The sequence below is a fragment of the Podarcis tiliguerta genome (assembly GCF_965153285.1).
Source record: "Podarcis tiliguerta genome assembly, chromosome: 9".
In the NCBI taxonomy this organism is placed as follows: Eukaryota; Metazoa; Chordata; class Lepidosauria; order Squamata; family Lacertidae; genus Podarcis; species Podarcis tiliguerta.
The window spans coordinates 35341873-35367326 of record NC_139542.1 but is presented as its reverse complement, the minus strand read 5'-3'; the positions used below and the strand labels follow the sequence as shown (position 1 = coordinate 35367326).

Genomic DNA, 25454 nt, shown 5'->3' with positions numbered 1-25454 from the left:
TTTGAATGTTGTGATCTAGGGCTTTAAGCGTGCTAGATCAGGCACCTGTTCCCTTTTTGAAGGATATCCGTCTGCAGTCAAACCCACATGCTGTTCTGAAGCTTAGAAAATCCTATGCCAAGATTACTCCTTTCTTCAATAAGTGGAAGGAAGTCTTAATTTTCATCAGTTTCTCTGAACATAATCTTACTGGACTGTAGAAGACACTCTAAAATTTTGTACTTTGTCTCCATTAACATGACAAGCTACTCCATATCTTCTGGCAATTTAAATAGATCACAATCAAACCATAGCGTTTTAAAATGTTCAGTAATCTCACAGCTTGCCTAACATTTTTAATTTTATGTATGCTTTGACCGTTTAAAAGGTTTCTTCTTAATGCGGTCGGAAATAGTTTTAGCTGTTTACATTTTTCTCTTAATCTTGAAGTAGTGGAGAGCTACATATTAATATCATTTGTAACTCATCTGTGGTTGTACAGCTGAGAGGAAAGCACTATGGGACATTGTGAGGACTTTAAAAATCTCATTCCACTCAGGTTTTTACCTTTATTCAGGGCACCTGGCATGATTTGAAGCACCTGGCTTGCATATTCCAAACTGTGTTGTCTGAACTCTTAACTGGCCAAGAATTAGGTAGGTGTTTTGTTACTAGGGTGGTAATTATATTTCACCAGTTGTTTGCTGCATGTATGAACAGAAATTGGACATAAGGATAAGTCATGTGTTGTTTCTCTCCATTTGGAATAAATTGAAGCATATTATTTACTTTGTGTCGTTGTGACTAGGCCCAATACCTTTCAGCTGCCATTTATTGAAAGGAATATTATCCATCATTAGCATAGGGTATTTACTTGTGTCCACAGAGAATGGATTGATTCCAATGAAAGACTTGCTGATCCGAAAGCAAAGTTAGATTGGGCAGGAAAGGATAGCTGGTTCACGTGAGGTCGTACCTACAAAATTGTCTTGGAATGGTTTGTTTGTTTTTAAAGAAAGGAATGACTAATCGGTTTCATGCAACAGGAGGACCATAACAGACTGACAGTGAAAACCAGAACAGTTAAAACTTATGAGATACTGACAGTGGCGTAGCGTGGGGGGTGCGGGGGGGGGGGGGTGCGGCCGCACCAGGCGCAACATCTGGGGGTTAGGGTAAGGGGGCGCAAATCCACGGGTTAGGGGGTGCAAATTACTTGCCTTGCCCCGGGTGCTGACAACCCACGCTACGCCACTGGATACTGAGAACCTATGCAATCTAGAAAGTACATTTGCAGTAATGTTAATACCAAATCTAACTGCTTTGAATTAAACCCAGCTAAGTAGAGCACTGAAACACTGAGATCTGATTTTGTGAGTGCTGAAGAGAGATTCCAAGTATTTAGCCTGGGGGAAAAAATGAAAGTTTGGAAGAATATGTTCAAAGCTTTATTTTAGTACTATGCAAATCACCATGAAAAGAGGCAGGAACATTTGATTTTGCCACTGCTGACCTCCCTGCAGCCATAGCTTTGAGCTTTTACTTTAAAGCTGCTTCTGCTTGGCAGTCATCCTAAACTAGCAAAATGTTGTTTATTATTTATTCAAATTCTCTTATAGAAATATGGATCCTTAGTGGGATGCATTTTTTATTTTTTTATTTTTTTGCGGTGGGGAGAGAAAGGTGATTGCTTTATAGGGAAATGGTGGTTTTATAAAGTTATGTTGCGAGAATGAGTGGCTGTGACCTAGGATTGTATCAGTAAAGCAATGTTTGTCTGTTTTTATTAGTGGTGGCAGCTGTTGATTCTGACATTTACAAATAAAGTGTGATGTAGCTTTAAAAAATTCAACAGCTTGCTCTAGTTTGGTTTGAGTACTCACTTACGCAACACCGTTTTTGGCTTCCACTGTGTGATTATTGTGGATGCATCAGTGAATAAAGAGGATTGTTTGGATCTGCAGCAAAACATTACTTCACCTGATCCAACTGTGCCAGTGAGCTTTCCCATTAACAAATACAGATTGCTGGGGAACTTCAACTCTATTTATCCGAAGTGGTCAACTCAGTGCCTCTTATAATTCATTTTGCACAGCTCCTGGTATACTAAGGGTGTACCTATGTGAGGCAACCTATCTAAGCTGAGCCAACAAACTCTGGATGTATGAGTCAGGGAAGTTCCAAGGGTGTTCTTGATCCATTTTTCTGATCCTGCTGCCCGAATAGACTGGTCTGATGAAACCCCCTTCACTAAACTATATGGTTTCAAGTGGAAGTTTGCGTAGTGCCCACAGACACTCCCATTGGCACCTAGCAAGGTTCCCTGCTCCTCCTATTTTTATTTTGTTTAACGTGAGGCTTTTGCCTTTTCCAAGGGGTCATTTGTGGAGTTGGCCTTTGCAGAAGTGGCGGTTGCCTGTTTTTTTGTTCCCGTTGTATGTGTTTTGTGGTGAGTTAGGCCCACAACAGGGGACGTGGGTGGTGCTGTGGGTTAAACCACTGAGCCTTGGGCTTGCCGATCGGAAGGTTGACGGTTTGAATCCCCGTGACAGGGTGAGTTCCCGTTGTTCGGTCCCAGCTCCTGCCAACCTAGCAGTTTGAAAGCACATGAAAGTGCAAGTAGATAAATAGGTACCACTCCAGCAGGAAGGTAAACGGCGTTTCCGTGCACTGCTCTGGTTAGCCAGAAGTGGCTTAGTCATGCTGGCCACATGACCCAGAAGCTGTAAGCCAGCTCCCTCAGCCAGTAAAGGGAGATGAGTGCCGCAACCCCAGAGTCGTCTGCAACTGGACCTAACGTTCAGGGGTCCCTTTACCTTCACCTTTATGCCCACAACAGTTTATTAGATTTCAAAATGTGCCTCAAGGCTCAAAAAGGTTGGGGCTCGCCATTCTTTCTTTGCTCTTATTTTTTGTCTGTGCCCAGTGTGATTATATTATTGAACTGAATTTATCTTAGTTGTCATGTTCCCCCTTGATCAGGTAAGTGTAGTGTAAGTGAGAACCCTGCCATGGCAGTGCAGGTTGAGAGAAGAAATCTTACTCAGTCTTTTAGCAACTGATTTACCCTACCGTTTGATGAGGGAGGGAGAGAGGGTGTCAAGCTAAATGTGCTTACATCAGGGAAGAGTGATGTGCTAATAATATAAAAAAGGTAAAGGTAAAGTTACCCCTGCCCAAACGAGCCAGTCGTGTCTGACTCTAGGGTTGCGCGCTCATCTCACTCAAGAGGCCAGGAGCCAGTGCTGTCCGGAGACACTTCCGAGTCACGTGGCCAGTGTGACTAAGCGGCATCTGGTGAGCCAGCACCAGCGCCGCACACGGAAACGCCGTTTACCTTCCTGCTATAAAGCTGTACCTATTTATCTACTTGCACTTAGGGGTGCTTTTGAACTGCTAGGTGGGCAGGAGCTGGGACCGAATGACGGGAGCTCACTCCGCCGCGGGGATTCGAACCGCCGACCTTGCGATCAGCAAGTCCTAGGCACTGAGGTTTTTACCCACAGCGCCACCCGCGTCCCACGCTAATAATATAGGCAGCTGCAATTATAGAATTGTAGAATTGGAAGGGACCACAACGGTCATCTAGTCCAACACCCTACAATGCAGGAATCAATGCAGGACTTGAATCCACTACCCTGATACTGAGAGTCTCATGCTTCATCCGCTAGCCAATTGCCCCTTGATCTGCCTCCATCAACCTGCAGATATCCTTTCTCACCCAGCCACTATATGGTACCTGGAGCCAAGAGTGTCATTTTTTCCATAGCGATTAAGATCATTTCTAGACTTTGGAGCTACAAAGATCTTTCCTTTGAAACCATGCTCTAAATAAACTATGGGCTCCTAGTTTGTAACTCTTAGGACCCTGACTTGCAATGTTTTAAGGTTATAACTGCATGTGACCCCAGGCGTTCCATTATTGATTACCCAGTGTAGTTGTTGTAAGAAATGCAGGCTTGAGGGCTGTGAATTAGATTGCAGCAGTACTGTTGTGTGAGTTTAATCAGCATTGAACGCACCATGTCCGAAAACCGAGGGGCACATCTGGTGTGAATGGAAACATGTAATAAGAATTGGGTGGGGGGGGGGGTTGTTTTTTTGTAACATAGCATGGATTACTAAACAAAATATTCAGACTGGTTGCAGGACAGCATTTTTGTTGTATGGAGGTGAGCATAAGTCTTATTTCTAAAGACCTAATAATATTTTAGATTGCCACATCTCCATTGAGAAATTGTACAACATTAGAAGGTCTCTGACATTTAGCTTTTAGAAAGATGGCGCACCAGTTGTTAAAAAAAGTGGCCAAACTTGATCTCTGCAACATGATATCTACCATGTAAATGTCAATCCCAGTGTTCCCCAGATGTTGTTGGACTGCATCTCCCATAAGCCCCAGCCAGCATGGACAATGGTCAGTGATGAAGGGAGCTATAGTCCAGCAGCAAAAGGAGGGACGCAAGGTGGCCACCCATCTTCTAGACTGTTGCAATATTAGAAGTTCACTCTAGGATAAACAACACCCCCACAACTGCCAGTACTCAGGAACTACAGTTCAAGGAAAAACTAGAACTATGACCTTTTAGTTAATTCATTGTTTAGAAGATTCAGCAATTGATTAAGCAATCATACACACACACACACACACACACACACACACACACACACACACACACACGTAGTACATTCAATGGAGTTCAGTGGGATTACTGCCGGATAAGTGGTTATAGAAGTAAAGCTGTATTCTGTTTAAGGTAGACTAATTGAAATCTGTGGATTTGTGACCACTTTTCCTCAACCTGCTGTCCTCTAGCTGTTTTGAGCTACTCTCTCTCTCTCTCTCTCTAATGTTAATTGTGTCTAATAAGAATACTTACAAAGCTGCAGGTGACAGGCAGTACCTTGGAAGATATGTTTCTCCTCTTTTGTACATAAGGAAACGTGTCTTCTAAAGTGGTGCCATCTGTGATATGCAATCATCCAAAAATTTAAAGAATGGGACTTTTGACTCAGAAATGGAAGCTTATGCAGATTTAATTGATGACTTGATACATGAAATCCCTGGCAGCTAGGCAGTTACATTAAAACAACAACAACTAGCTAGCAACCCTAAGAAAAGCTATGGAAAGACATCACAATGCAATTTTGTACTACACCTTTCTGTTTTTGTTTTAATGTTGCAGTTGGCCTTGTCTGCTGAAAAGATCTTGCTCACTTTCAACCAGTTCATTAGCATCCCTGTTATCATCCATTTCCTCTTCATCTTCTTCATGATCAGCCAGATGCAATACAATGTCAAAGAATTGATTTCTCTGGCTAGAAGGCCATCATCTTGTTTTGACAAGGAAGGAAAACTGACCATATGCAGAATGATAAGGGATGGTAAATGTATAGGTAAAAATAGTTGGCATTGGCAATCGTCTGTGCACGTATGTTTGGCAGCTGTTGTCTGCTCACTGTTTTAGTATTCACAGATTTGCTGGTATAATCCGTTTTCTTCATTGCTAATGGCTGAGTGCTCCTAAACACCTTCTAAGTAATTGCTTTTCTGCCATAGCTATGGTGGATTAGACTCTCACTGGTATGTGCAAACAAAGATGAAAGTAATAGTCCTGCTGCTGGTTGCTAACTGGATTAATTTACATAGGGGAATGAGAGAAGTTCTCTTCTTGTGTGTTATATCAAACTATTTATCAAGTTGCACGCTTTCTGCATGCTGGGGAGAAACAGGCCTCTGCTTAGTTTCTGGGTGCTATGCATGTTTAGGAGCACAGGCAGTGCAAGGGGCTGCTTAAATGAATGGGAAGGCCTACACATTTTCACATCCAGCCCTTGTTCTTCCCTCAGTACATTTGGTTTGATGCTAACAACTACAACAAGATGGTCAAAACACTTAATGGAACTAACCTAATTCTGGGCCAAGAAAAGTTGAGTTCTGTGGCCTCTTAAATTGAACTAATTTGCATGTATTTGCCTATTTTGCACACCTTCCTCTTTGTTTTTATTTTAATTGCAAGTAAGAGTACAAAGTTGTCCTTAACTACTCCATCTTGTCATTGTCTTTGGAACCATCACTATATTTGGGCTTGAAATGTTCAGATCTGTTTTTTCATTTTTGCTTCATTTTAAATTTGTTTAGCTCTGTTCCACATTCATTTCCATGTGGTGGTTCGCTACCCGCAGAAATGTCAACAAATACATTAAATGGCACATTGTCATCCTATCACAATTCAAAACATACTGCTTCCTGTTTCCGGCGGTGAGAAATGGCTGACTCCCACACGATCGGACCTCAGCCGTGCCAGTAATTCAGGGTTGATATGGGGGTAATTCACCCTGGCAAATCCCCAGGGTGGGGGAGGACTGTCTCATAGACCCGCAGATCATCCGAGATTTGTCAGCTGGCATCAAGATTTGTCAGCTGGTAGGACGTTGGGTCCTAGAGCACAGCACGGCTGGCACTCTCCAAAGTCACTCTCACAAGCCGGAAATATCTGTTTGATAAAATAATTCGATTTGGACAATAAACAGACATAGTCTGGACCGAAGAAGACTGAGAAAAAATCTACAATTCAAAACATAACCAAGAACAAGTAATAAATAAATAAATCAAGAATCCACTTCACATATGCAACATACTATCAACAAAAAAATAGCAGATAACAACAGAATAAAGTCACCCCCATACACTTCAAACAACCAAGACAAAATTAGAAAGAATGCATTATACAAAATATCATTTCGCATGGGTTGTACCTAATGCTGTTGTTCCACTTTTGTTACAGATTTCTACTTGCACAACAGAACTCGTTTCTCTCTTGAGTCCTGCAGCCTCCCACTTCAAAATCTGCTGCAGAGAGTTGGAGCACCCTCTGGAGCAAATGTTGGGGGCGTGCAGGGGGAGGAGAGGAATGGAAAGTTCCATTGTGTGAGCAGAATTCTGCATAGGCAGTAATGGATAGAACCCCATATTTTTGCTGCTGGCAGTGCTAGAAATTCATACCAGCCTACATTTCACTGACAAAAATACATTCTGTGCAACTCTCCTAATTTCATGCCAAAGAGAATTTTGCAAGCCTCACCCTGCTCCCCATTGCATACTGGTGTAAATTGTCCGCTGCATTCCTTATGCATTGAACTCTGTACCTACCCCTGTGATTTACAAGCTAAGAGAATGGTTGTTTTTCTGTAAAACATCTACTAGCAAAAGCATAATACATTATCAGCAGTACAAAATGTAGTCTAACCGACTATTTCACTCTAGACTGTGTGCTAGAGATGAGACACAGCCAATCTCCATTCACAGTGCAGTCCTAAACATGTTGAATCAGAATGAAACCCCACTGAGTTCAGTAGGACTTACTGTACTGCCAGGTAAATAAATATGGGATTGTAGACTCAGAGTTTTAACTTCTAGAGATCATGTGGAGGAAGCTTTAACCCCATGGAGGATGGCAGTGGTAGTACAGTATTGCCTGTTAACATATTTGAGCAAGGGATTCCCAAAAGTCAAAAATATGGAGCAGAGCTTACAACATAGGGACTGTTCATGATAAACAGGCAGTTGAAGCATATGGAAATTTTATTTATTTTGCAATAACTGATGTAGGAGATCAGTTTTCTGAAGATAGCTGGATTTTTCTATTACCCCACCCATCAAGTTCATTTCTATCTCCTGTGACCTGAATCAAGTTAATGTTTTTTTAAAAACTCACTAGGGACATTAATTAGCTTTTCAATACCAGGATGTTTGTGTTTTCAACCTTGCTTTGTCAATGGTTACAGTAACGGTTTCAGATGCATTTGAGTTCTAACATATCCAAGTCTGTACCTTCGGCATTTCATTTCCTTGTAACCCGCCTGATTACAACCCCTCTTCCAACACAACTATGTTTATATACACCTGTCAACTTGGATAAGGTATTTTGGTGCCTTAAAGACCAGCAGCTCTATCATGGCATATGTTTTTGTGGACTACACTACACTTAGTTGATTTGTTGGTCTTTTAAAGTGACAAAAGTCTCTGTTGTTGTAATAGGTATTAGTTATATTGAACAGGGACACTGGTGGCACTGTGGGTTAAACCACTGTGCATCTTGGGCTTGCCGATTGAAAGGTCGGTGGTTTGAATCCCTGTGATGAGGTGAGCTCCCATTGTTTGGTCCCAGCTCCTGCCAACCTAGCAGTTCGAAAGCACTCAGTGCAAGTAGATAAATAGGTACTGCTCCAGCGGGAAGGTAAACGGCATTTCCGTGCACTGCTCTGGTTTCACCAAAAAGCGGCTTAGTCATGCCAGCCACATGACCTGGAAAAACTGTCTGCAGAAGCGGACAAATACTGGCTTCCTCGGCCTATAAAGCCAATGAGCGCCGCAACCCCAGAGTCATTCGCGACTGGATTTAATTGTGAGGGGCCCCTTTACCTTTTTATATTGAACACCATCTTATGGGGGGGGGGCAGCTTTAAAAAGCTTCTGGCTGGCACTGGTTTTTAACACAGTGTGTTAAGCTTAACTCTAGCCCACCTTGTCATACAGAGCATCCCATCCTGTGCTTATACCACTGTGTTGATGTTTATAGAAATGACAAAAATAATCCAAATATTGCCTGTACAATGTGTGTTGTTTAGAGTAAAATAAATCAATTAAGTCTGTAACAACCCAGTGAAAAGAATAAATATTGAATTTTCCCAGTAAGGTTCATCTGCTGAAGCAAGGTTTGCATGGTTGTCTCTTGCAAAAGAGCCAGTCTGTGTTCCCTTTTGCAAAATGGAACAAAGCAAAAGAAATCATCACCGAGTGTATGCTGCAGTCTCTAATTCTGTCAGCTGCAGGATAACTGAAAGCTTCTGGGAAGTTAATCTGACATTTAGCAGCATGTTATAAGTCAGCTGCCAAGTGAAGCTGATTTTTCATTAATGACTTCCCCATTAAACTTCATTAGAAATGCATCTTCTTTAAGAAGAAATATATGAAGAGAGGAGGGTATTATTTATTGTTATCTTCATCATCGTCATTATTATTAATACTATGCTGCTTTTGCATGCAGAGCCAAAAGAGAGATGGTGTCGTCTGAAAGGAAATCTGCTCTTTCTAATGAAAAATAAGAATAAGGTAATTCATTTCTTTCTTTTCCTTCATATTTGTGCTTTTTCATTTTTTTAAAACCCCTTTGTATGATTCTATGGATAGAAATATTCAGTATTGTTGGCAGTAGCCTAAACATTACCTTCCGTTTACCTTTATGGCTGTTTATAAAATGTGAGACATTCCTCAGTAGCATCAACAATGCTACTGAATGATTGGCTGCATCAGAAATGACTTGAGGCCAAACAGTGTCCTAATTTGATGTGTAAAAGAAGATGTCAATCCAGAATACTCCAGCAGACCTTTATTGACTGCAGAATCCACATCTTAATTCCTACTATTGTTACAGAAAGATAGAATTGGGGAGCTCTGCAATGCTTTTCTGGGGCTGTTTGTGCTGAATATTATTCTTACAATAGTGTCCGTTCTAGGATAAAGTACCGTATTTTTCGCCCTATAGGACGCACTGGCCCATAGGACGCACCTAGTTTTTTTGGGGGGAAATCAAGGAAAAATTTTTTATTTCCCCCCCAGGTTTGCGCAAGCATACCCAAGCTAGAAGAGGGAGACGGAGCACTCCGTCTCCCTCTTCTGCCTTCAGGGACAGCCGCTCTAGCCTCCGTGGGGCAGCGGATTGCCCCGCTGTCCCCCGTGGTTGTGGGGCTGGGGGGGGGGAGAAGCAAGCCTGCTTCTCCCCCCCCCCAGCCTCCAGATCAGGTCGGGGAACAGCTGGGTGGCGGTGCTCCGCCTCCCCGCTATCCCCCGAGGTTGTGGGGCTGGCAGGGGGGAAAAGCAAGCCTGCTTCTCCCCCCCCCCCCGCCAGCCTCCAGATCAGGTTGGGGAATAGCGGGGTGGCGGTGCTCCGCCTCCCCGCTATCCCCCGAGGTTGTGGGGCTGGCAGGGGGGAGAAGCAAGCCTGCTTCTCCCCCCCTCCCCAGCCTCCAGATCAGGTCGGGGAACAGCTGGGTGGCGGTGCTCCGCCTCCCCGCTATCCCCCGAGGTTGTGGGGCTGGCAGGGGGGGAAAGCAAGCCTGCTTCTCCCCCCCCCCCAGCCTCCAGATCATGTTGGGGAATAGCGGGGTTGCGGTGCTCCGCCTCCCCGCTATCCCCCGAGGTTTTGGGGCTGGCAGGGGGGAAAAGCAAGCCTGCTTCTCCCCCCCCCCCAGCCTCCAGATCAGGTTGGGGAACAGCTGGGTGGCGGTGCTCCGCCTCCCCGCTATCCCCCGAGGTTTTGGGGCTGGCAGGGGGGAAAAGCAAGCCTGCTTCTCCCCCCCCCCAGCCTCCAGATCAGGTTGGGGAACAGCTGGGTGGCGGTGCTCCGCCTCCCCACTATCCCCCGAGGTTGTGGGGCTGGCAGGGGGGGAAAGCAAGCCAGCTTCTCCCCCCCCCCCCAGCCTCCAGATCAGGTTGGGGAATAGCGGGGTGGCGGTGCTCCGCCTCCCCACTATCCCCCGAGGTTGTGGGGCTGGCAGGGGGGAGAAGCAAGCCTGCTTCTCTCCCCCGCCAGCCTCCAGATCAGGTTGGGGAATAGCGGGGTGGCGGTGCTCCGCCTCCCCACTATCCCCCGAGGTTGTGGGGCTGGGGGGGGGGGAGAAGCAAGCCTGCTTCTCCCCCCCCCCAGCCTCCAGATCAGGTCGGGGAACAGCTGGGTGGCGGTGCTCCGCCTCCCCGCTATCCCCCGAGGTTGTGGGGCTGGCAGGGGGGGAAAGCAAGCCTGCTTCTCCCCCCCCCCGCCAGCCTCCAGATCAGGTTGGGGAATAGCGGGGTGGCGGTGCTCCGCCTCCCCGCTATCCCCCGAGGTTGTGGGGCTGGGGGGGGGGGGAGAAGCAAGCTTGCTTCTCTCTCCCCCCCTCCCCAGCCTCCAGATCAGGTGGGGGAATAGCGGGGTGGCGGTGCTCCGCCTCCCCGCTATCCCCCGAGGTTTTGGGGCTGGCAGGGGGGAGAAGCAAGCTTTCTTCTCCGCCCCCCCCCCCAGCCTCCAGATCAGGTCGGGGAACAGCGGGGTGGCGGTGCTGCGCCTCCCCGCTGTCCCCCGAGCATGTGGGCTGCAGGCTGCTGCCCGCAAGCCTTGGTAGCCCGCGGGACCTCCCCCGGGTTTGCAAGACTTGCGGATAGCTTCCTGAAGCCTGGAGAGCAAGAGGGGTCGGTGCGCACCGACCCCTCTCGCTCTCCAGGCTTCAGCGAAAGCCTGCATTCGCCCCATAGGACGCACACAGATTTCCCCTTCATTTTTGGAGGGGAAAAAGTGCGTCCTATAGGGCGAAAAATACGGTAGTTGTGTATATTTGCATTTCTTTTGATTCAGTTAAAAGAAGCTTTCAGAACCCGTTTTTAATTCAAGTTTTAAATCTTGGGATTTGGGGAAAAGAAACAAGGAATGAGAGGTTTAACTATTTTCATTATCTTTCACAATTGACAAACCTTGACACATTTGGAGTCATGGCAATAGAAAGTAAGAAGCTAATTGTTATTTTTGTCTGGTTCAGACATTATAATTTTTGGAGGGGACAGATAAGCCAGAACTGCTAATATGAGATTCAGATAACTTTATCTGTAGCAAACATTGGTGGAATCTGTCTTTGTCGCTATCTCCTGCCACAAATAGCTTCAGTAAATGTTTATTTGGAAGGATTAATTTCTACTGAAAATAAAATTGTATAACTTGTAGCATGATTGCAGCAGTGTAAAGGCTAGTTTCAGGTGGTTTTCTCCTTCTTTGAAAATTATACATATAAAAAATGAAAATGAAAAGAGATAATCTAGGTCAGTTGTCTTCTGGAGGCTCAGTTCAGACATCATGCCACACTATGACTCTAACTGTGGATTGTCAGTTCATATTTTACACCAAAGTACAGTAAGCACAAACCATGACTTGCAAATCCATTTCAGGCAATGGTGGGTTTTTTTTTAAATTCTGGATTTCTTTCCGATTACTTACCTTCCTTAACCATGAGTTGACATAATGTCTGAATTAAATTTACCTACCTCCTTGGTATTGCCCTGTCCTCCAAGGAACTCAAGTAGTACACATGGTTCTCTTCTCCACCTCCCACTCCGCATCTCATTAATTATCCAATAGAACCTATATTGCTTAATATGACACAACACACATCTACAAAGTCTAGGACTAGTTAACCAGAAGGCCTGGTGTGTTAGCTCCTGGGACACCATAGCTGATATACATAGAGGGACTACATATGGCAAAATGCTAATACAGTGGTACCTCGGGTTAAGTACTTAACTCGTTCTGGAGGTCCGTTCTTAACCTGAAACTGTTCTTAACCTGAAGCACCACTTTAGCTAATGGGCCCTCCTGCTGCCGTCACGCCGCTGGAGCCCAATTTCTGTTCTTATCCTGAAGCACTATTTCTGGGTTAGCGGAGTGTGTAACCTGAAGCGTATGTAACCCGAGCTACCACTGTATTTCACATAGGGATAGTAAGTTTTCAGACAATGTAAGTGAGTGACTAAGAATATTGTGGTGAGAACATTGTGGCCTTGCCTCCATCCTACGCATATTCAGGAAACCGTATGACCAGATCATACCCTTGTACAAATGAAAGCAGGTAGTTCATTGCAAATCTAAATATGTACAGGTTGTGCACACACACAAAAACTGGATATGTGTAGTGTTACAGTATGGGTCATGAACCAGCATGTGTGTTTAAGCACTCATGTGTGTCCATATACCAACGAGAGGTTTAGGATCTTTTGCTGGAGTTATGACTTGCACTTGTTATGAATATGTGTTTACCCACAAGAAGTTCCCACACACCAAAGGAATAAAGAAAAAATAGAAGTGATGGAATGTATATAAATGCTGCTTCAGACAGTAAAATTACAATTTAAGCAGGCAGCAACTTACACAATACATACACACCTTGATCTAAAGAGTGGCAGAAATAGCTAACTATTTTTTTTAAAGCCTGTAGAAAAGTGAGCTTGGCAATTTTGTCACAGAAACCTAGAATTAGTATAAAACCTAATTATGGTTTTGCAAGGCAGAAATGGAAAGGGAATGATATAACTAGCCTTAAGCATGTGTATGCTGGTCTTTGAGAGGGTTGGATAAGTTCTGTTGAAGCTAGCAGAGCCAACTGCCTACTGGGGTTCTGGGTTTTTTAATATGTTTAGCTAATGCCTCCTAGTAGGAAAGTGAGGGGCCTTGAAATGAACACATCCTGCCCTTTTCTCATCTTGCGCATTCTAGTGAGAAAATGACTAAAAACTGGCCAACCTGTTTGCAAAAATGAAAGGTTGTGAAAGTGAGCCATTAAATGAACCGGGCCACCTCTTAGTTTGTTCTCTGCCTTCAAATTATTCTGCCATGGTTTGGATGGCTCCCAATGAGGAGTTGAGAATCCTGTACAGTGGTACCTTGGGTTACAGACGCTTCAGGTTACAGACTCCGCTAACCCAGAAATAGTACCTAGGGTTAAGAACTTTACTTCAGGATGAGAACAGAAATCGTGCACCGGCGGCACAGCAGGAGGCCCCATTAGCTAAAGTGGTGCTTCAGGTTAAGAACAGTTTCAGGTTAAGAACAGACCTCCGGAACAAATGAAGTATTTAACCCGAGGTACCACTGTACTTGGAACTACCGGTAAATTTCTGTGGGTCAATTTTTACAGGGTGTGAGGAACTCAGGATATGCCTGGATGTCTTTCAAGAGACTAGACTGAAATCAGACTTATAACAAGGCCACCAGAAGGTTCACGGTGGGGTATCCCTTGTCATATTTAGCCATGTTAGTCTTCTAACTTATGCCATGATCTACAGAGATAGACCATATCATAAGTTTAGATTCTCAGTGGTTTGAGGGTTGGGGTTTCTCACCGTGATTGCACTCATTCTCCTAAGCATGTTCAGTACACACACTTCCAGTTATCTGCTTCATATTGGCCGAAAATTATTTATTGCAGAGGGCCATATTTGAGAAAAGCATGAAATATGGTTAAGTGACTGGTGGAGCAACTATTTTGATTCAGGGCATGTAACTATATTCCCTGCCAACCTGGTTAGATTAAATTTCAGTAATGCAATGAAGGTATGGAACTACATTTAGGTCAGGAGATGCTTCCATCTTAATGTTTTTTCCACGTATTCAAATGAACGCTTGATGTAGGACATTTACTGTGACCACTAAGTATAGCTAACCACATTATGTGAACATATTGGCTGGCAGCTCTGGATCGGCTGGTGAATGTGTCAAGTCATGGAACCTCAGATAATGCAGATATATGGCTGATTTCTCTTTTTCCTTTCTCCCAATTCCTACATAGCATATGAAGGATTTGTAATGCTTATATAATCATACAGCTATTAAGACATTTCACAGATATCTAGGTCACACCTCTTCATATGGAGAAACGTCTGCTGTTGGTTGCTTTCATGGTATCAAAATTACCATTATTAAGTTTCTAGAAAAAATGTTTTTGCCTATCTAGCAGACTCGTAAGTTCTCTCTCGGTAAACTATTCAGTATTAGAAATTTGATCTTATTGAGAACCTTTCCATGTGACCTTTCTAGCTTCTCAAACTTCTAAATGCTTATATATTTGCTTTATGCAAACTGTTTTAGGTACAAAAGGAGTATGAAACCTAATTATGGTTTTTCTGTGCAATAATTGTTCCATGGGGTCCTGAATAAATATGAATGTAGAAGTACATGTTTTAAAACCTACTTTAATGTTTTTATTTAAAAGTGGATTTGTGATCAGTAGGCTGTAGTAATTTCCTTAGAATAATCATTACTATCATTTGTAGTATATCCTTCTTAGCTTGCAGCTTAATGATGCAGTAGTAAGGACTGTTCCCATCTATTAGCTCAATTTGCCCCTGTGCATGAACGGTACATTTATATTGCTTAGAAACTTCAGATTCTTTGTGTAGGATTTTGAAAAGTACATTTCAAGCCTGGTCAAAGTTAATTTGTATGCTTTATATAAATTAACTTGTTAAATCCCGCAAATTCCACAATATATTAGGTAATATAGATAGCCATATTTCTTAGTTTAAGTTTAGATCATTTTAAATACTGCTTCGGTTGGTATTCAGGTTGGGTTCCTTGTACAATTGTGAAGCTGCCAAACATTTGCTTTAACCTAACTACCATTAAAAATGGTTCTCTCTGAAAGCAGGTTTTGTGTGACATATTAAGGCTGCTGTGAATTTTTATGGTAACCTTTTAATCCATCTGGAATTGAGGGGTCTGACTGAAAGTAATGTAAGGCTCTTAGCTGTGCAAGCATGAAGGTGAATGTAGTCATATGCTTAATGATCAAGTGTATTTAAATAAAAAGTGAGGAATGTACTGCTGTGTGACTTGCTCCGTAATGAATTGCGTTTCCATAAACCAGTTGCATTCCTAGGCACAGGAGTGCTGGTAGGCATGATGAATGAGCAAATTGAAATATCCACATTGCCAGTAATTTTAAGCTTCCTTGCAATGTTTGTAAAAGCTTTATGTAAACTACATTCTCACAGCTTATATCACAGGTTTTAATGTATTATTACCAGTTGACAGAAAAGCATCAAAGTAAAATTGTTGATTGATTCATAAATCAATAATTGCAGTTTATGTGTTAGGGGAAAAAATGTGAGAATAATGGCTTGTTTTAAGTGTTGTGATGTGGCATGCATAGTAATCACCTATAAAGCTGTGAAAAGGTTATGCAGGGTTTCAAAGCATGCCAGTGAAAAATGTAGACTATGAAATTTTATAGACAAAAAAACTCCCTATGGTGGGTTTTTTAATAGCTTGTGTTCTTTGATTTCCCATGCTTAAAGATGACTCTGGCTGCGTAGATGTAATGTGAAATCATGGTTTGTCTAGCTAAACTTGTTTTGTGTTAATGTCTATGTGCAGATGCTTATGTGAATGATCATTGGGCTCATGAAATCCTGCCTCCCTTTCTTTGTCTTGTACATGGCAGCCTGCAGATCACAAGCTTTCTTTTCCATTTTAAAGCAACCAATTTGTCAGTATGAGTGAACCCAGACAAACAGTGGTCATATTAAACTTTGGTTCAGATATAAGAGGGTTTTTTTTAGCTTTTAAAGGTCAATTTAATAGTGAGAGAGCACTAACGGGATCTTGATTAAGGCCTAAATGGACAGAATTGAACTTGCTGATATATCCACTTTAGCAATTTCATGCTAGAGTGTCCATTTGACCTCCTTTTGTTAGATAATTTTGAATTTCTGGTCTGCAGTCAAATGTTTTCGGATATTCCAATGACCTCACATTGGTTTCTGCATGGTGCTATTTTTTATGGCAGGTTTGTGCCCACTTGTTCTTTTGAGTAGAGACTGATCTGTTTGTCCCATGCAGAGTGGCTTTGTTGGCAGGTGATGCTAGGGACTGTGAAATTTGGATCAACCCATTTCCTCATGAGTTATCTTCCTTAGCACCAAACCTCTGCTTTAAGCACCAATTTAATATTGTTGCTCTGTGTAAATGTTCATTTCTTTTTTAAAACCTACCCTAGCCACAGATACCCAGGACAAAAAGCAACTACTCTTATAACACCTAATTCTATTTATTTTATATCCAGGCAGTCCAGAATATGCATAATCTCTAAGTGAGAACCTACAACCTCTATAACAGAAAACTATGACATGGTGAGGACTGACAGAGGATGAAGTGGGTGCAAGCTGTTTAGGGAGGAGGGTGGGGAAAATATGGCATGCATTATACAATTTATACAATTACAGAAAGTGTGAAATGTTGCAGTAGTTTAATATAAACATAGAAAATGTTGTATCAAATGTCTCCAGCCAAAGAATATACTGCAGTGTTACTTGCTGTGTTTTAATACATGTTCTGCATGTTTGGGTTTTATCTGAATGGAACAAAAAAAGCTGGGGTGGGTTCATACATAATCCTAACCTGTTTGGCAGTTGTTTTAGCTAATATCTGTCCACTGCATAACATGTGTAAAAACCCAGAACTCATTTGCAAATATCAGTTGTGTATAATTAGTTTGATAGCCGTGAAGCTGGTCTAATTGAACTGCTGTGTTTATGTGATGCCATTAAACATCTTCTGGTGTCAGCCTTTGGCCTGCAGCACAATACTGCATTCACCGCGGGGAGGGCACAGATGATAGCACCTGTCGAAAATATTCTAGTTGCCCTAATATTTATGAGTACAGTGGTACCTCGGGTTACAGATGCTTCAGGTTACAGACTCCGCTAACCCAGAAATAGTACCTCGGGTTGAGAACTTTGCTTCAGGATGAGAACAGAAATCATGCGGCGGCGGCAGCGGAAGGCCCCATTAGCTAAACTGGTACCTCAGGTTAAGAATGGTTTCAAGTTAAGAATGGACCTCCAGAACGAATTAAGTTCTTAACCTGAGGTACCACTGCACTTACTGTATAGGACAGTGCCATTTTGTTGAATGTGTTTGTTCCCCTGAATGTGCTCTTTCTTAAAAGGGTCTTCATGAAAGCATGGAAGCTCTTAGTATGACTAGGGTGCCAAGATAAGTACCTTTCTTAAATGTTGGGGCAGAGAGATCATGAAATACTGCATATCCCAGTAGTAAATGGAGTGTGTGAAGCTTTTTACTGGGAAAGGTGCTTCTTTCAAAAGGAAAATGTTTTCCTATGAAGGGGAATTTTCTTAGTTTAGGTGCATATCTCAGCAGGGTCTCCAAATTCTAATTTTCTGAAAGCAAAAGCAACTTTCTCCCAATAAAATGTGTTTATCCCCCTTTGCACTCATGGTTTGGAAGAAGGAAGAGGACTCTCTTTCATTTTCCCAAACCTCTCCATCGTTAAATCAGCTCAATTATTGGCCATTCTTTCAGCATCACAAGTTTTAATTCCTAAACTTGAAGAGCTGCTGCCCTTAGACATAATCAGCAAGTCACTGGCTTGCTGTGCTAGAACCTTGATTGCTAGCTGCCCTCTCTCTTAAAAAAGGTAAAGGGACCCCTGACCATTAGGTCCAGTTGTGACCGACTCTGGGGTTGTGGCACCCATCTCGCTTTATTGGCCGAGGGAGCCGGCGTACAGCTTCCGGGTCATGACTAAACTGCTTCTGGCGAACCAGAGCAGCGCACGGAAATGCCGTTTACCTTCCCCCTGGAGCGGTACCTATTTATCTATTTGCACTTTGACGAGCTTTCGAACTGCTAGGTTGGCAGGAGCAGGGTCCGAACAATGGGAGCTCACCCCGTCACAGGGATTCGAACCGCCAACCTTCTGATCGGCAAATCCTAGCCTCTGTGGTTTAACCCACAGCGCCACCCGCGTCCCGTCCTCTATCTTACAGCACGGCAAACATTTCTGAGCAAAGCAAGCCAGCCTTATAATGTGCCAATTTAGAATATGTTTCACCAGATGGAAGCCCTCCCTTGCAGTTGGAGTGGTATTCCTGCTGCAGAAGCTAAGTTGTGGCATTAAAGGGTACTACACATATACTTTTTTCAGGGCTTTGAAGTAAAAATGTCCACACTGACCTGAGCAGATGTGGGTACTTGGGGTTTCTCAGGCTGATGCCATTTGAATGCCCATCCAAGAGCAAATTAACGTAATCAGCCTTGATTTGAAAATCTGCTCTGTGTACACCACTGTATTGAAAAACACTGAGTAAATGTCCTTCTGTCAGTGCTACAGTTCAACAGAACAAGCCTCTGCCTAACTTCTTTACCAGTCATCAAAGGCATCAGAGCTCCTTATGTGATCGTCTTGGAAGTCCCTTTCAAGATTAAATATGACCAACCACAGTGTTCCAGTAGGACAATGGTTCCTGACCCAGAGCCTTAAGATTTATTCTTCTCTGTAGAACTCCTTGCGTGCTTTTCACATGAACTGCTTTCCACCACACCAAGATGATCTCTGTTGTGGAGTGTTGTGTGGAAAACCCACAAATATCTATTTTTTATTAGTTGTCCATTTGAATGTGGTAGTATGTAATTGCACCCAAAATGCCACGTAGAAAGTACCCCTTGCTGATGTTCTTATCTGCTTTATAATGTGAGTTGACAGTAGGTGGCAGCAGTAAACTCCTTTGTTGAAGACCCTCCTGGTTTTGTGGACTTTTAGAAATATTAATATGTTTTATGGCAATCTGATTTATGAAGACGAAGGTAAGTCAGGGATGAGAAATCTCTGCTGTGTAGTAGGATATGTTCAGAGCTTATGGAATAAGATGTGTACATGGAGTAAAGATTTTAGATGGGCCCTTCAGCCATCGTGCAACCTAAGAATAAGTACTGGTGCTGGCTGACTCTGGGTTCTTGATGTAATGTATCGCCTGTCCCACTGCGATGTTTCCAGAGAAACTGCATCTTTTATCCCTCCCTCAGCTTCAATATATGGTGACTTGTGTAGCATAGTATGGTGAAATGTCATTTTACCAGGGCATGTGTGGCACTCTAGAGAGCACTGTTGGCATGCTGGCCTTGGAATGCCTCCTTATAGGCCTTTATGTGCTAATGCACATGAATGATTTCTGTGTTTAGTTAAAATACTTAAAGCAGCTTGTTCTGTATTAACTCAGCCATTATAATGTAGGTCAGGGAGGAGAAAAAAGGAAGGTAATTTCATTAAATGTAGCTATCCTGCTTAGTTTTTTCTATTATTCTTAACAAGTTTTTTCTCTTAAAAACAGTGCAGTACTGGCTAAGAAACCTCCTAACAAAATTGCCATACAGCATTGACATTGGTTCACAGCTTGCTGAGATTTTATTATTGTTGGCTCTCAGCAATAACATATCCCTCCCCCAAATATTTTATTCTAAGACCTTCTTCAACATCCTTTCATCACCTTCCATTTTGTTTCTTTCCCAGTAAATAAGCTTATATAACTGAGGTGTATGTGAGAGAGGGGGGGGGGGAGACGGAGAGAGAGACTGGAGAAAGAGATGGACAGTCAGAGACTTTCTAGTAGAATAAACATATGACCAGTTCCAAGTGTTCCTCTGAGGGGAAAATGTGATAAAAAAGGAGAGCTTGTCAGCAGTGCTGTAGATTAACTCAGTAAAGCTAATGGATCAATTCTTTGGAGAATAAAACTAAATTCGTCTTCAAAATATATTGCATATAACTGCTGCATCAAGTACTGAAGTTCTCCTGTCCAAAACCTCTAGGTACTCTGATTTCATTGGTTCTTGCATTAACAGAATGCAGTACTGTGAAGCAAATTTTATTAGGATTATGAAGTATTTGCAGCTGTTCTATTCTGTCTCTCTCTTGTCTTCTCTTTACTGATGATTGGAGACTGCTGCATTAAAGGGTTCATGTTTATGGAATGACCAAAGCAACCGAGGGGTAAACAAACCACTTTTCCTCTTCAGAGCAAGATTTAAAGACTTGGTTTTTAATGCAGTTCTTGTGTTTTCTGAAAGGCAGTTGTGTCAAGGTATCATTCGCTTAACAACATGTCTTAAGGCTTGATTTTGTAATGTGTTAAGAACATGTTGGGTGTCAGCAGAGCACATTTCGGCTTCCTGAAGGAAAAGGTAGAACAATTATAAATGCTCTGATAACTGAGTGAGATGTAGCAGTCTGAAGAGATGCGTGTTGGTCACAGTGGCGTAGCGTGGGTTGTCAGCACCCGGGGCAAGGCAAGTAATTTGTGCCCCCTAATCCGTGGATTTTAGCACTGATTTTAGCACTGCGAGTGCGAGCGCCCCCCCAGATGTTGCACCCGGTGCGGCCGGCCCCCCCCTGCACCCCCCACGCTACGCTACTGGTTGGTCATAATGGGAGATGTGCTAGGCCTTTCAACAGCTTGATACGGGCAGATTCCCACCCGCCCCTTTAGTACTCATAGTATTTGGAGTATTTGGAGAACTTGTATCTGTACAACCATGCCCAGGTTTTATTGTAAGAGATTGGTGGTGATAATGAACTTTTTTCAAACATTCCATGCCAAGTGTTCCATGTCAGTCCAGTACATGTGTGATTGGAAGCCAAATCATGGTTTTCTGATATGTAAATGAACCTTTCCTGATCCTTTAGCTCTTATACTCCCCCTTCCTTTCTCCCTTCTTTGTATGCCATATGACATTGAAAGTTTCCACTTTTGCTTTTAAACTAACCATATTTCATTTGGGTGTCTGAATTCTGGAAACTGTGGGGTTTTTAGGGTTAGCAAGAACAACCTGGATCTGAAGCCACAGGATCTGGGGTTAGTTGCAAATTGAAAATGGAGACATTTGCAGGCTCAGATACAAAACTTGGAAATTGTGGTTGCTTCTTGCTTCTGAATTGTTATCATTCCATGGAGATCTGTTTGCAAGTTTTGTACACCTTTGGAACGCGTAAGTGTTATCCTAAATGAATTATTTGTGAGTTTACTTGGAATCCAGGTACCAAATTATAGAACATTAGTTGACAAATAAATATGTGATAGTCTTGCTGAAGATGCATGGAATGGTTAAAATTAAACAATATTCTAAACCATATTTTGTCCATTCTTTTGTTTTGTATTTAGCTTGATCCCTTATAGCAGTTAACACATCAAAGATCAACATCCACAGCTAAATAGCTATTGTAGCCCAGCTCCTTACCTTCATTTTGGTGTATATTATGGCTGAATTGGTTCGTTGCTTACAGAGCTGTGGTGGTTTCCCCAAAACTGGCCTAACTTACACCGCATAGTGTAACACCTTGAAAATGAGGTTCAGTGCCTTTTTTGGGGAGCAGGGACAGCTACTACCCACATTTTCTTTTTCACCATATGTACAATTGATCTGGAATGGCTGCCCGCTTTTAACATGCCTGTGCTGTTGCAAGTAAAAAATGACATTGTGGCTAGCCTACTAATTATTCATCCTGCTTTCCTGCTAACAAATCATCACCTTTTATGGAATTTTAAACCACAGCACTTCTGGTCTATGAGCAAAATGTGTCATAAGCTCTGAAAAGTACATTTCATCATGTGGATTGCTCATTGCTGTATGACATTATCTACTTATTTATCAAATGCCTGGTATCTTACAGGAGTGAATGAGCCTTTAAGTGGTTATGGAAGTAAGACAGCACAGGAAGAAAGAAATATTGGTTTTTGCTACCAAGATCACACATGCTGCGCACATGGACTGAGATAATTGGGCCACTCTGTCTTCTCCCCACCTGTTAGCTCCTTCTTATCAAAAAAGTGAATGCTATTCTAGGCTGCATCCCTTGCCCAGATCAAGGGAAATGATAGTACCACTCTATTCTGCCTTGGTCAGACAACACCTGGAGTTCTGCATGCAATTCTAAGCACCTCAGTTTAGGAAGGATGTTTAAGGCTGGAATGTGTGCAGAAGAGGTGACTAAGATGATCAAGGGACTGGTAACCAAGCCTTATGAGGAATTGGGTATGTTTAGCCTGGTAAAGAGGAGACTGAGAAACTATATTATAGCCATCTTCAAATATCTTAAGGGCTGTCACATAGAAGATGGAGCAAACTTGTCTTCTCCTGCTCCAGAGGCTAGGACCTGAACCAATGGCTTCAAGTTACAAGAGAGGAACTTGCAACTAAATATCAGGAATAGCAGTAAGAGCTATTTGACAGTGGAGCAGACTCCCTCAGGGTGTCATGGACTCTCCTTCATTGGAGGTTTTTTTGGCAGAGGTTGGAGGCCATCTGTCATGGATGCTTTAGTTGGGATTCCTGCATTCGCAGGGGTTGGACTACATGATCCTCAAGGTCCTTCCCAGCTCTATAATTCTCTGGTTGTCTCTTTCTCAATTGATCTCATATCTAGCTGGCTTTGCAGCTGGACAACCCCCGTGTGAATTTCCCTATAGAATATGAGCTGGCAAGGCATTTGGGATACACTTCAGTTTCCTCCCTCCTGCTGATAAAATAATTGAAATGTATGTGGACGTGATGAGGATAGATGTATTTACAAACTTGGCTGGAAGAGGAAGATCGTTCACTCTTTTAATGTCAATTCTAAAGAAATTTCTAAAGATATTTACTAGATAGAAAACAGTTGATTTGTATCAAAAGAAAGTATGCTGGTAGGAACACAAGTACAAGCTTTAAAAGAATTTTTTTTTTAGCAATGAATGCTAATGTTGACTTGCTTTACAAACTTTAAAGCTGGGCAATGGAGAACTGCTATTGTGATTCAGCAGTCCAATTTTGGTTTTAATGTGCATTAAATACTAGGAGCTTGGGACTTATGCACCTGTTCTCATTACCTCTGAACATTTGTTCCTCATGGTCAGCTCCTCACAGGTGACAAGTGAGATGGGACAATGAGCCCCATGGGATCTCTCTGCTGGTATCGAAGTCTTATTTACCCATTAATCATGTAATTAAAGCCAGAGGTGAAGGAAGTACCTGAGGATAATATCAATTCCAAATATAGACAAAATCAAGTATGTTTTTGTGCAAGCTTTGAAAAAACTGCACACACACACACCCCTGCTTACAGAGAGGATCATTTGGCTAAATATATTTTTGCCCATTTAACTTTCTGGCATTATGAAACACAAATTCCCCAATTAAACGACCATTTACTTGCTGTGCTCTTGAGAAACAACTGGCCTGCAAAAACCACAAAAGCTGAAAAGGCAGCAGCAACCCAAGTGAATAATAAAATATATTGCTGTGCCAGTTGGTGCACAAGGGTGTATTGTAAAATAAGTATTGAATCCAATTTATTATGAAGTGAAGTGGCAGTATTCATCTTCATGATGGGTTGAATCTAGAATTCCTTGTGTGAAGTTGTGCACATAAAATGGGATGCTCTTGGATCTCGCCTGCCCCCCCCCCCCCCGGCAATCCCCTGAAAATATGGTCTGGAGGGTTTAAGAGACCCTCTGGAGCAGTATAGAGGGTAACTCGGGGGCTGCAGCAGGAACTCAAGGAAAATCTCTCACCTTCTATTTCCTTTTGCCCATCTACACATTCAGCAGGCAGTAAGGGAGCTCTGTGGTTGCATCATTCTGCAGGCAACAGGACTGGACAGAAGGATACCTCCAACCAAGAAAAAAAAACCCTATCACCTGGTGTAAAGGTGGTCTGGATCACTCTATAAATAAATTGATCTTCATGTAGTTTGAATGTTTTATTCAAACAAATTTTGTAAAGAATACAACTCTGCAGTTACCCTCCAGCTATTTTTCACTACAATTCCCAGTCAGCATAACCAATAATTTGATATGATGGGAACTGTAGTCCAGAACTTCTGGCACCACATTGAGGAAGATTTCTCTGGTGCCTTCTGACTCCAGTCCTCCAGGTTCCCTTGCACAGATTGCTATATAGTGTTTGATTTGGGAAAAAGAAGAAATGTTCTGGGAGGTGCAAAAGATCTGCAGATTTAATAGTCTCTGTGATATAATTCCACAGAGCCTATAAGATCATTTGGAAGCAGCTTTGCTGTCAAGCAGGCATCAAGTGGCATTGAAAAGAATCTGTTCTGTTGAATTCACTATAGTGCCTGACCATGCTGCTATCTACTCCAAGACATGATTAGCAAACCACAAATCAGGATGAATTACTGCGTCAGGCACATGACCCTAAATGAGTTGACTTCTCACAACCTTCTGCAATGCCAGATTGCCACACAAATGGATATTTTGTTCCATCCTTTAGACCCTTGGAAACACTGTTGGTCACAGCCTGACCCCTAACACTATAGGAAAGCAATGAAAAAATTATTGGATTGTTGGCAGTTCTGCGTATCTCCAATTGTGACACCCCGCCCCTCTTAAGATTCTTAAAAGATCTTTGGCCTAGAAGTACCTGAGTGCAGCTGTAAGTTATTCTTGATGGAAAGCCCATCCTGCCAAATCCCAGCAGGATTAAACTGAACAAAAAAGGACAGCCACCTTTTCAAAGGCATCCTTGAATTCTTTTAGTTGCCCTGAGATCATGATGGAGAGTCGGGTATGCCGCCTGTAGCCATAACCAGCCACATGGAAGGAGCCTTCCTTGGGTGACCATCCAGCAAGGAAAGGATAAGTGGCAGAATGGCACCTGTGCAGTGGCTGAAAATCAGCATACTCATGAGGATATTTTTCAAGCTTGCTAGCTTTTCCTGGGGCGGATTGGAACTGTCCGACTGCAAGTAAATCTCTTAGTGGCACCTTCAGCCTTGCACTTTGTCAGCAAAACACAGTTCACCCCGAGGACATTGAAAGGTTTACCAAAGGATTTTGCAGTAGCTATTAATAGAGGGAGCTGATGATCAGAAAGTCATTCATGTAGAACATGATGGGGCATAATCCTACCTTGTCCTTTAGTGTTCGTTTCAGATGAGGATGGACCAGTGTCATTTCCACTGAGCCACTCACATCCTTGGCATCTCCTCCTGTAGTTGGCTGGAGATGAATCTAAATGAAGAAATCTCAAGCCGGTCCACTATGTCCCACTATTGCCCAAACTTTGTGATGCTAATTGGCCAAGTGGCAAGGCAAGGATGTT

At 42.7% G+C, this 25454-nt stretch overlaps 1 protein-coding gene across 6 annotated transcripts in view; it reads left to right on the top strand.

Moving 5' to 3' along the window:
- The window catches only part of INPP4B (inositol polyphosphate-4-phosphatase type II B), a gene marked incomplete at its 5' end in the record, with an annotated part of 264537 nt that overhangs the window by 52480 nt on the left and 186603 nt on the right, over window positions 1-25454 (top strand). For 3 of the 6 annotated variants that reach the window (XM_083457110.1, XM_083457113.1, XM_083457111.1), the window contains one exon: window positions 9030-9094. In XM_083457110.1, the coding sequence (XP_083313236.1) occupies window positions 9077-9094 (18 nt within the window). Of the gene's footprint in view, window positions 1-5156; window positions 5377-9029; window positions 9095-25454 lie in introns of those variants that run through there. The other 3 variants (XM_083457114.1, XM_083457109.1, XM_083457108.1) reach the window with 2 other exon arrangements.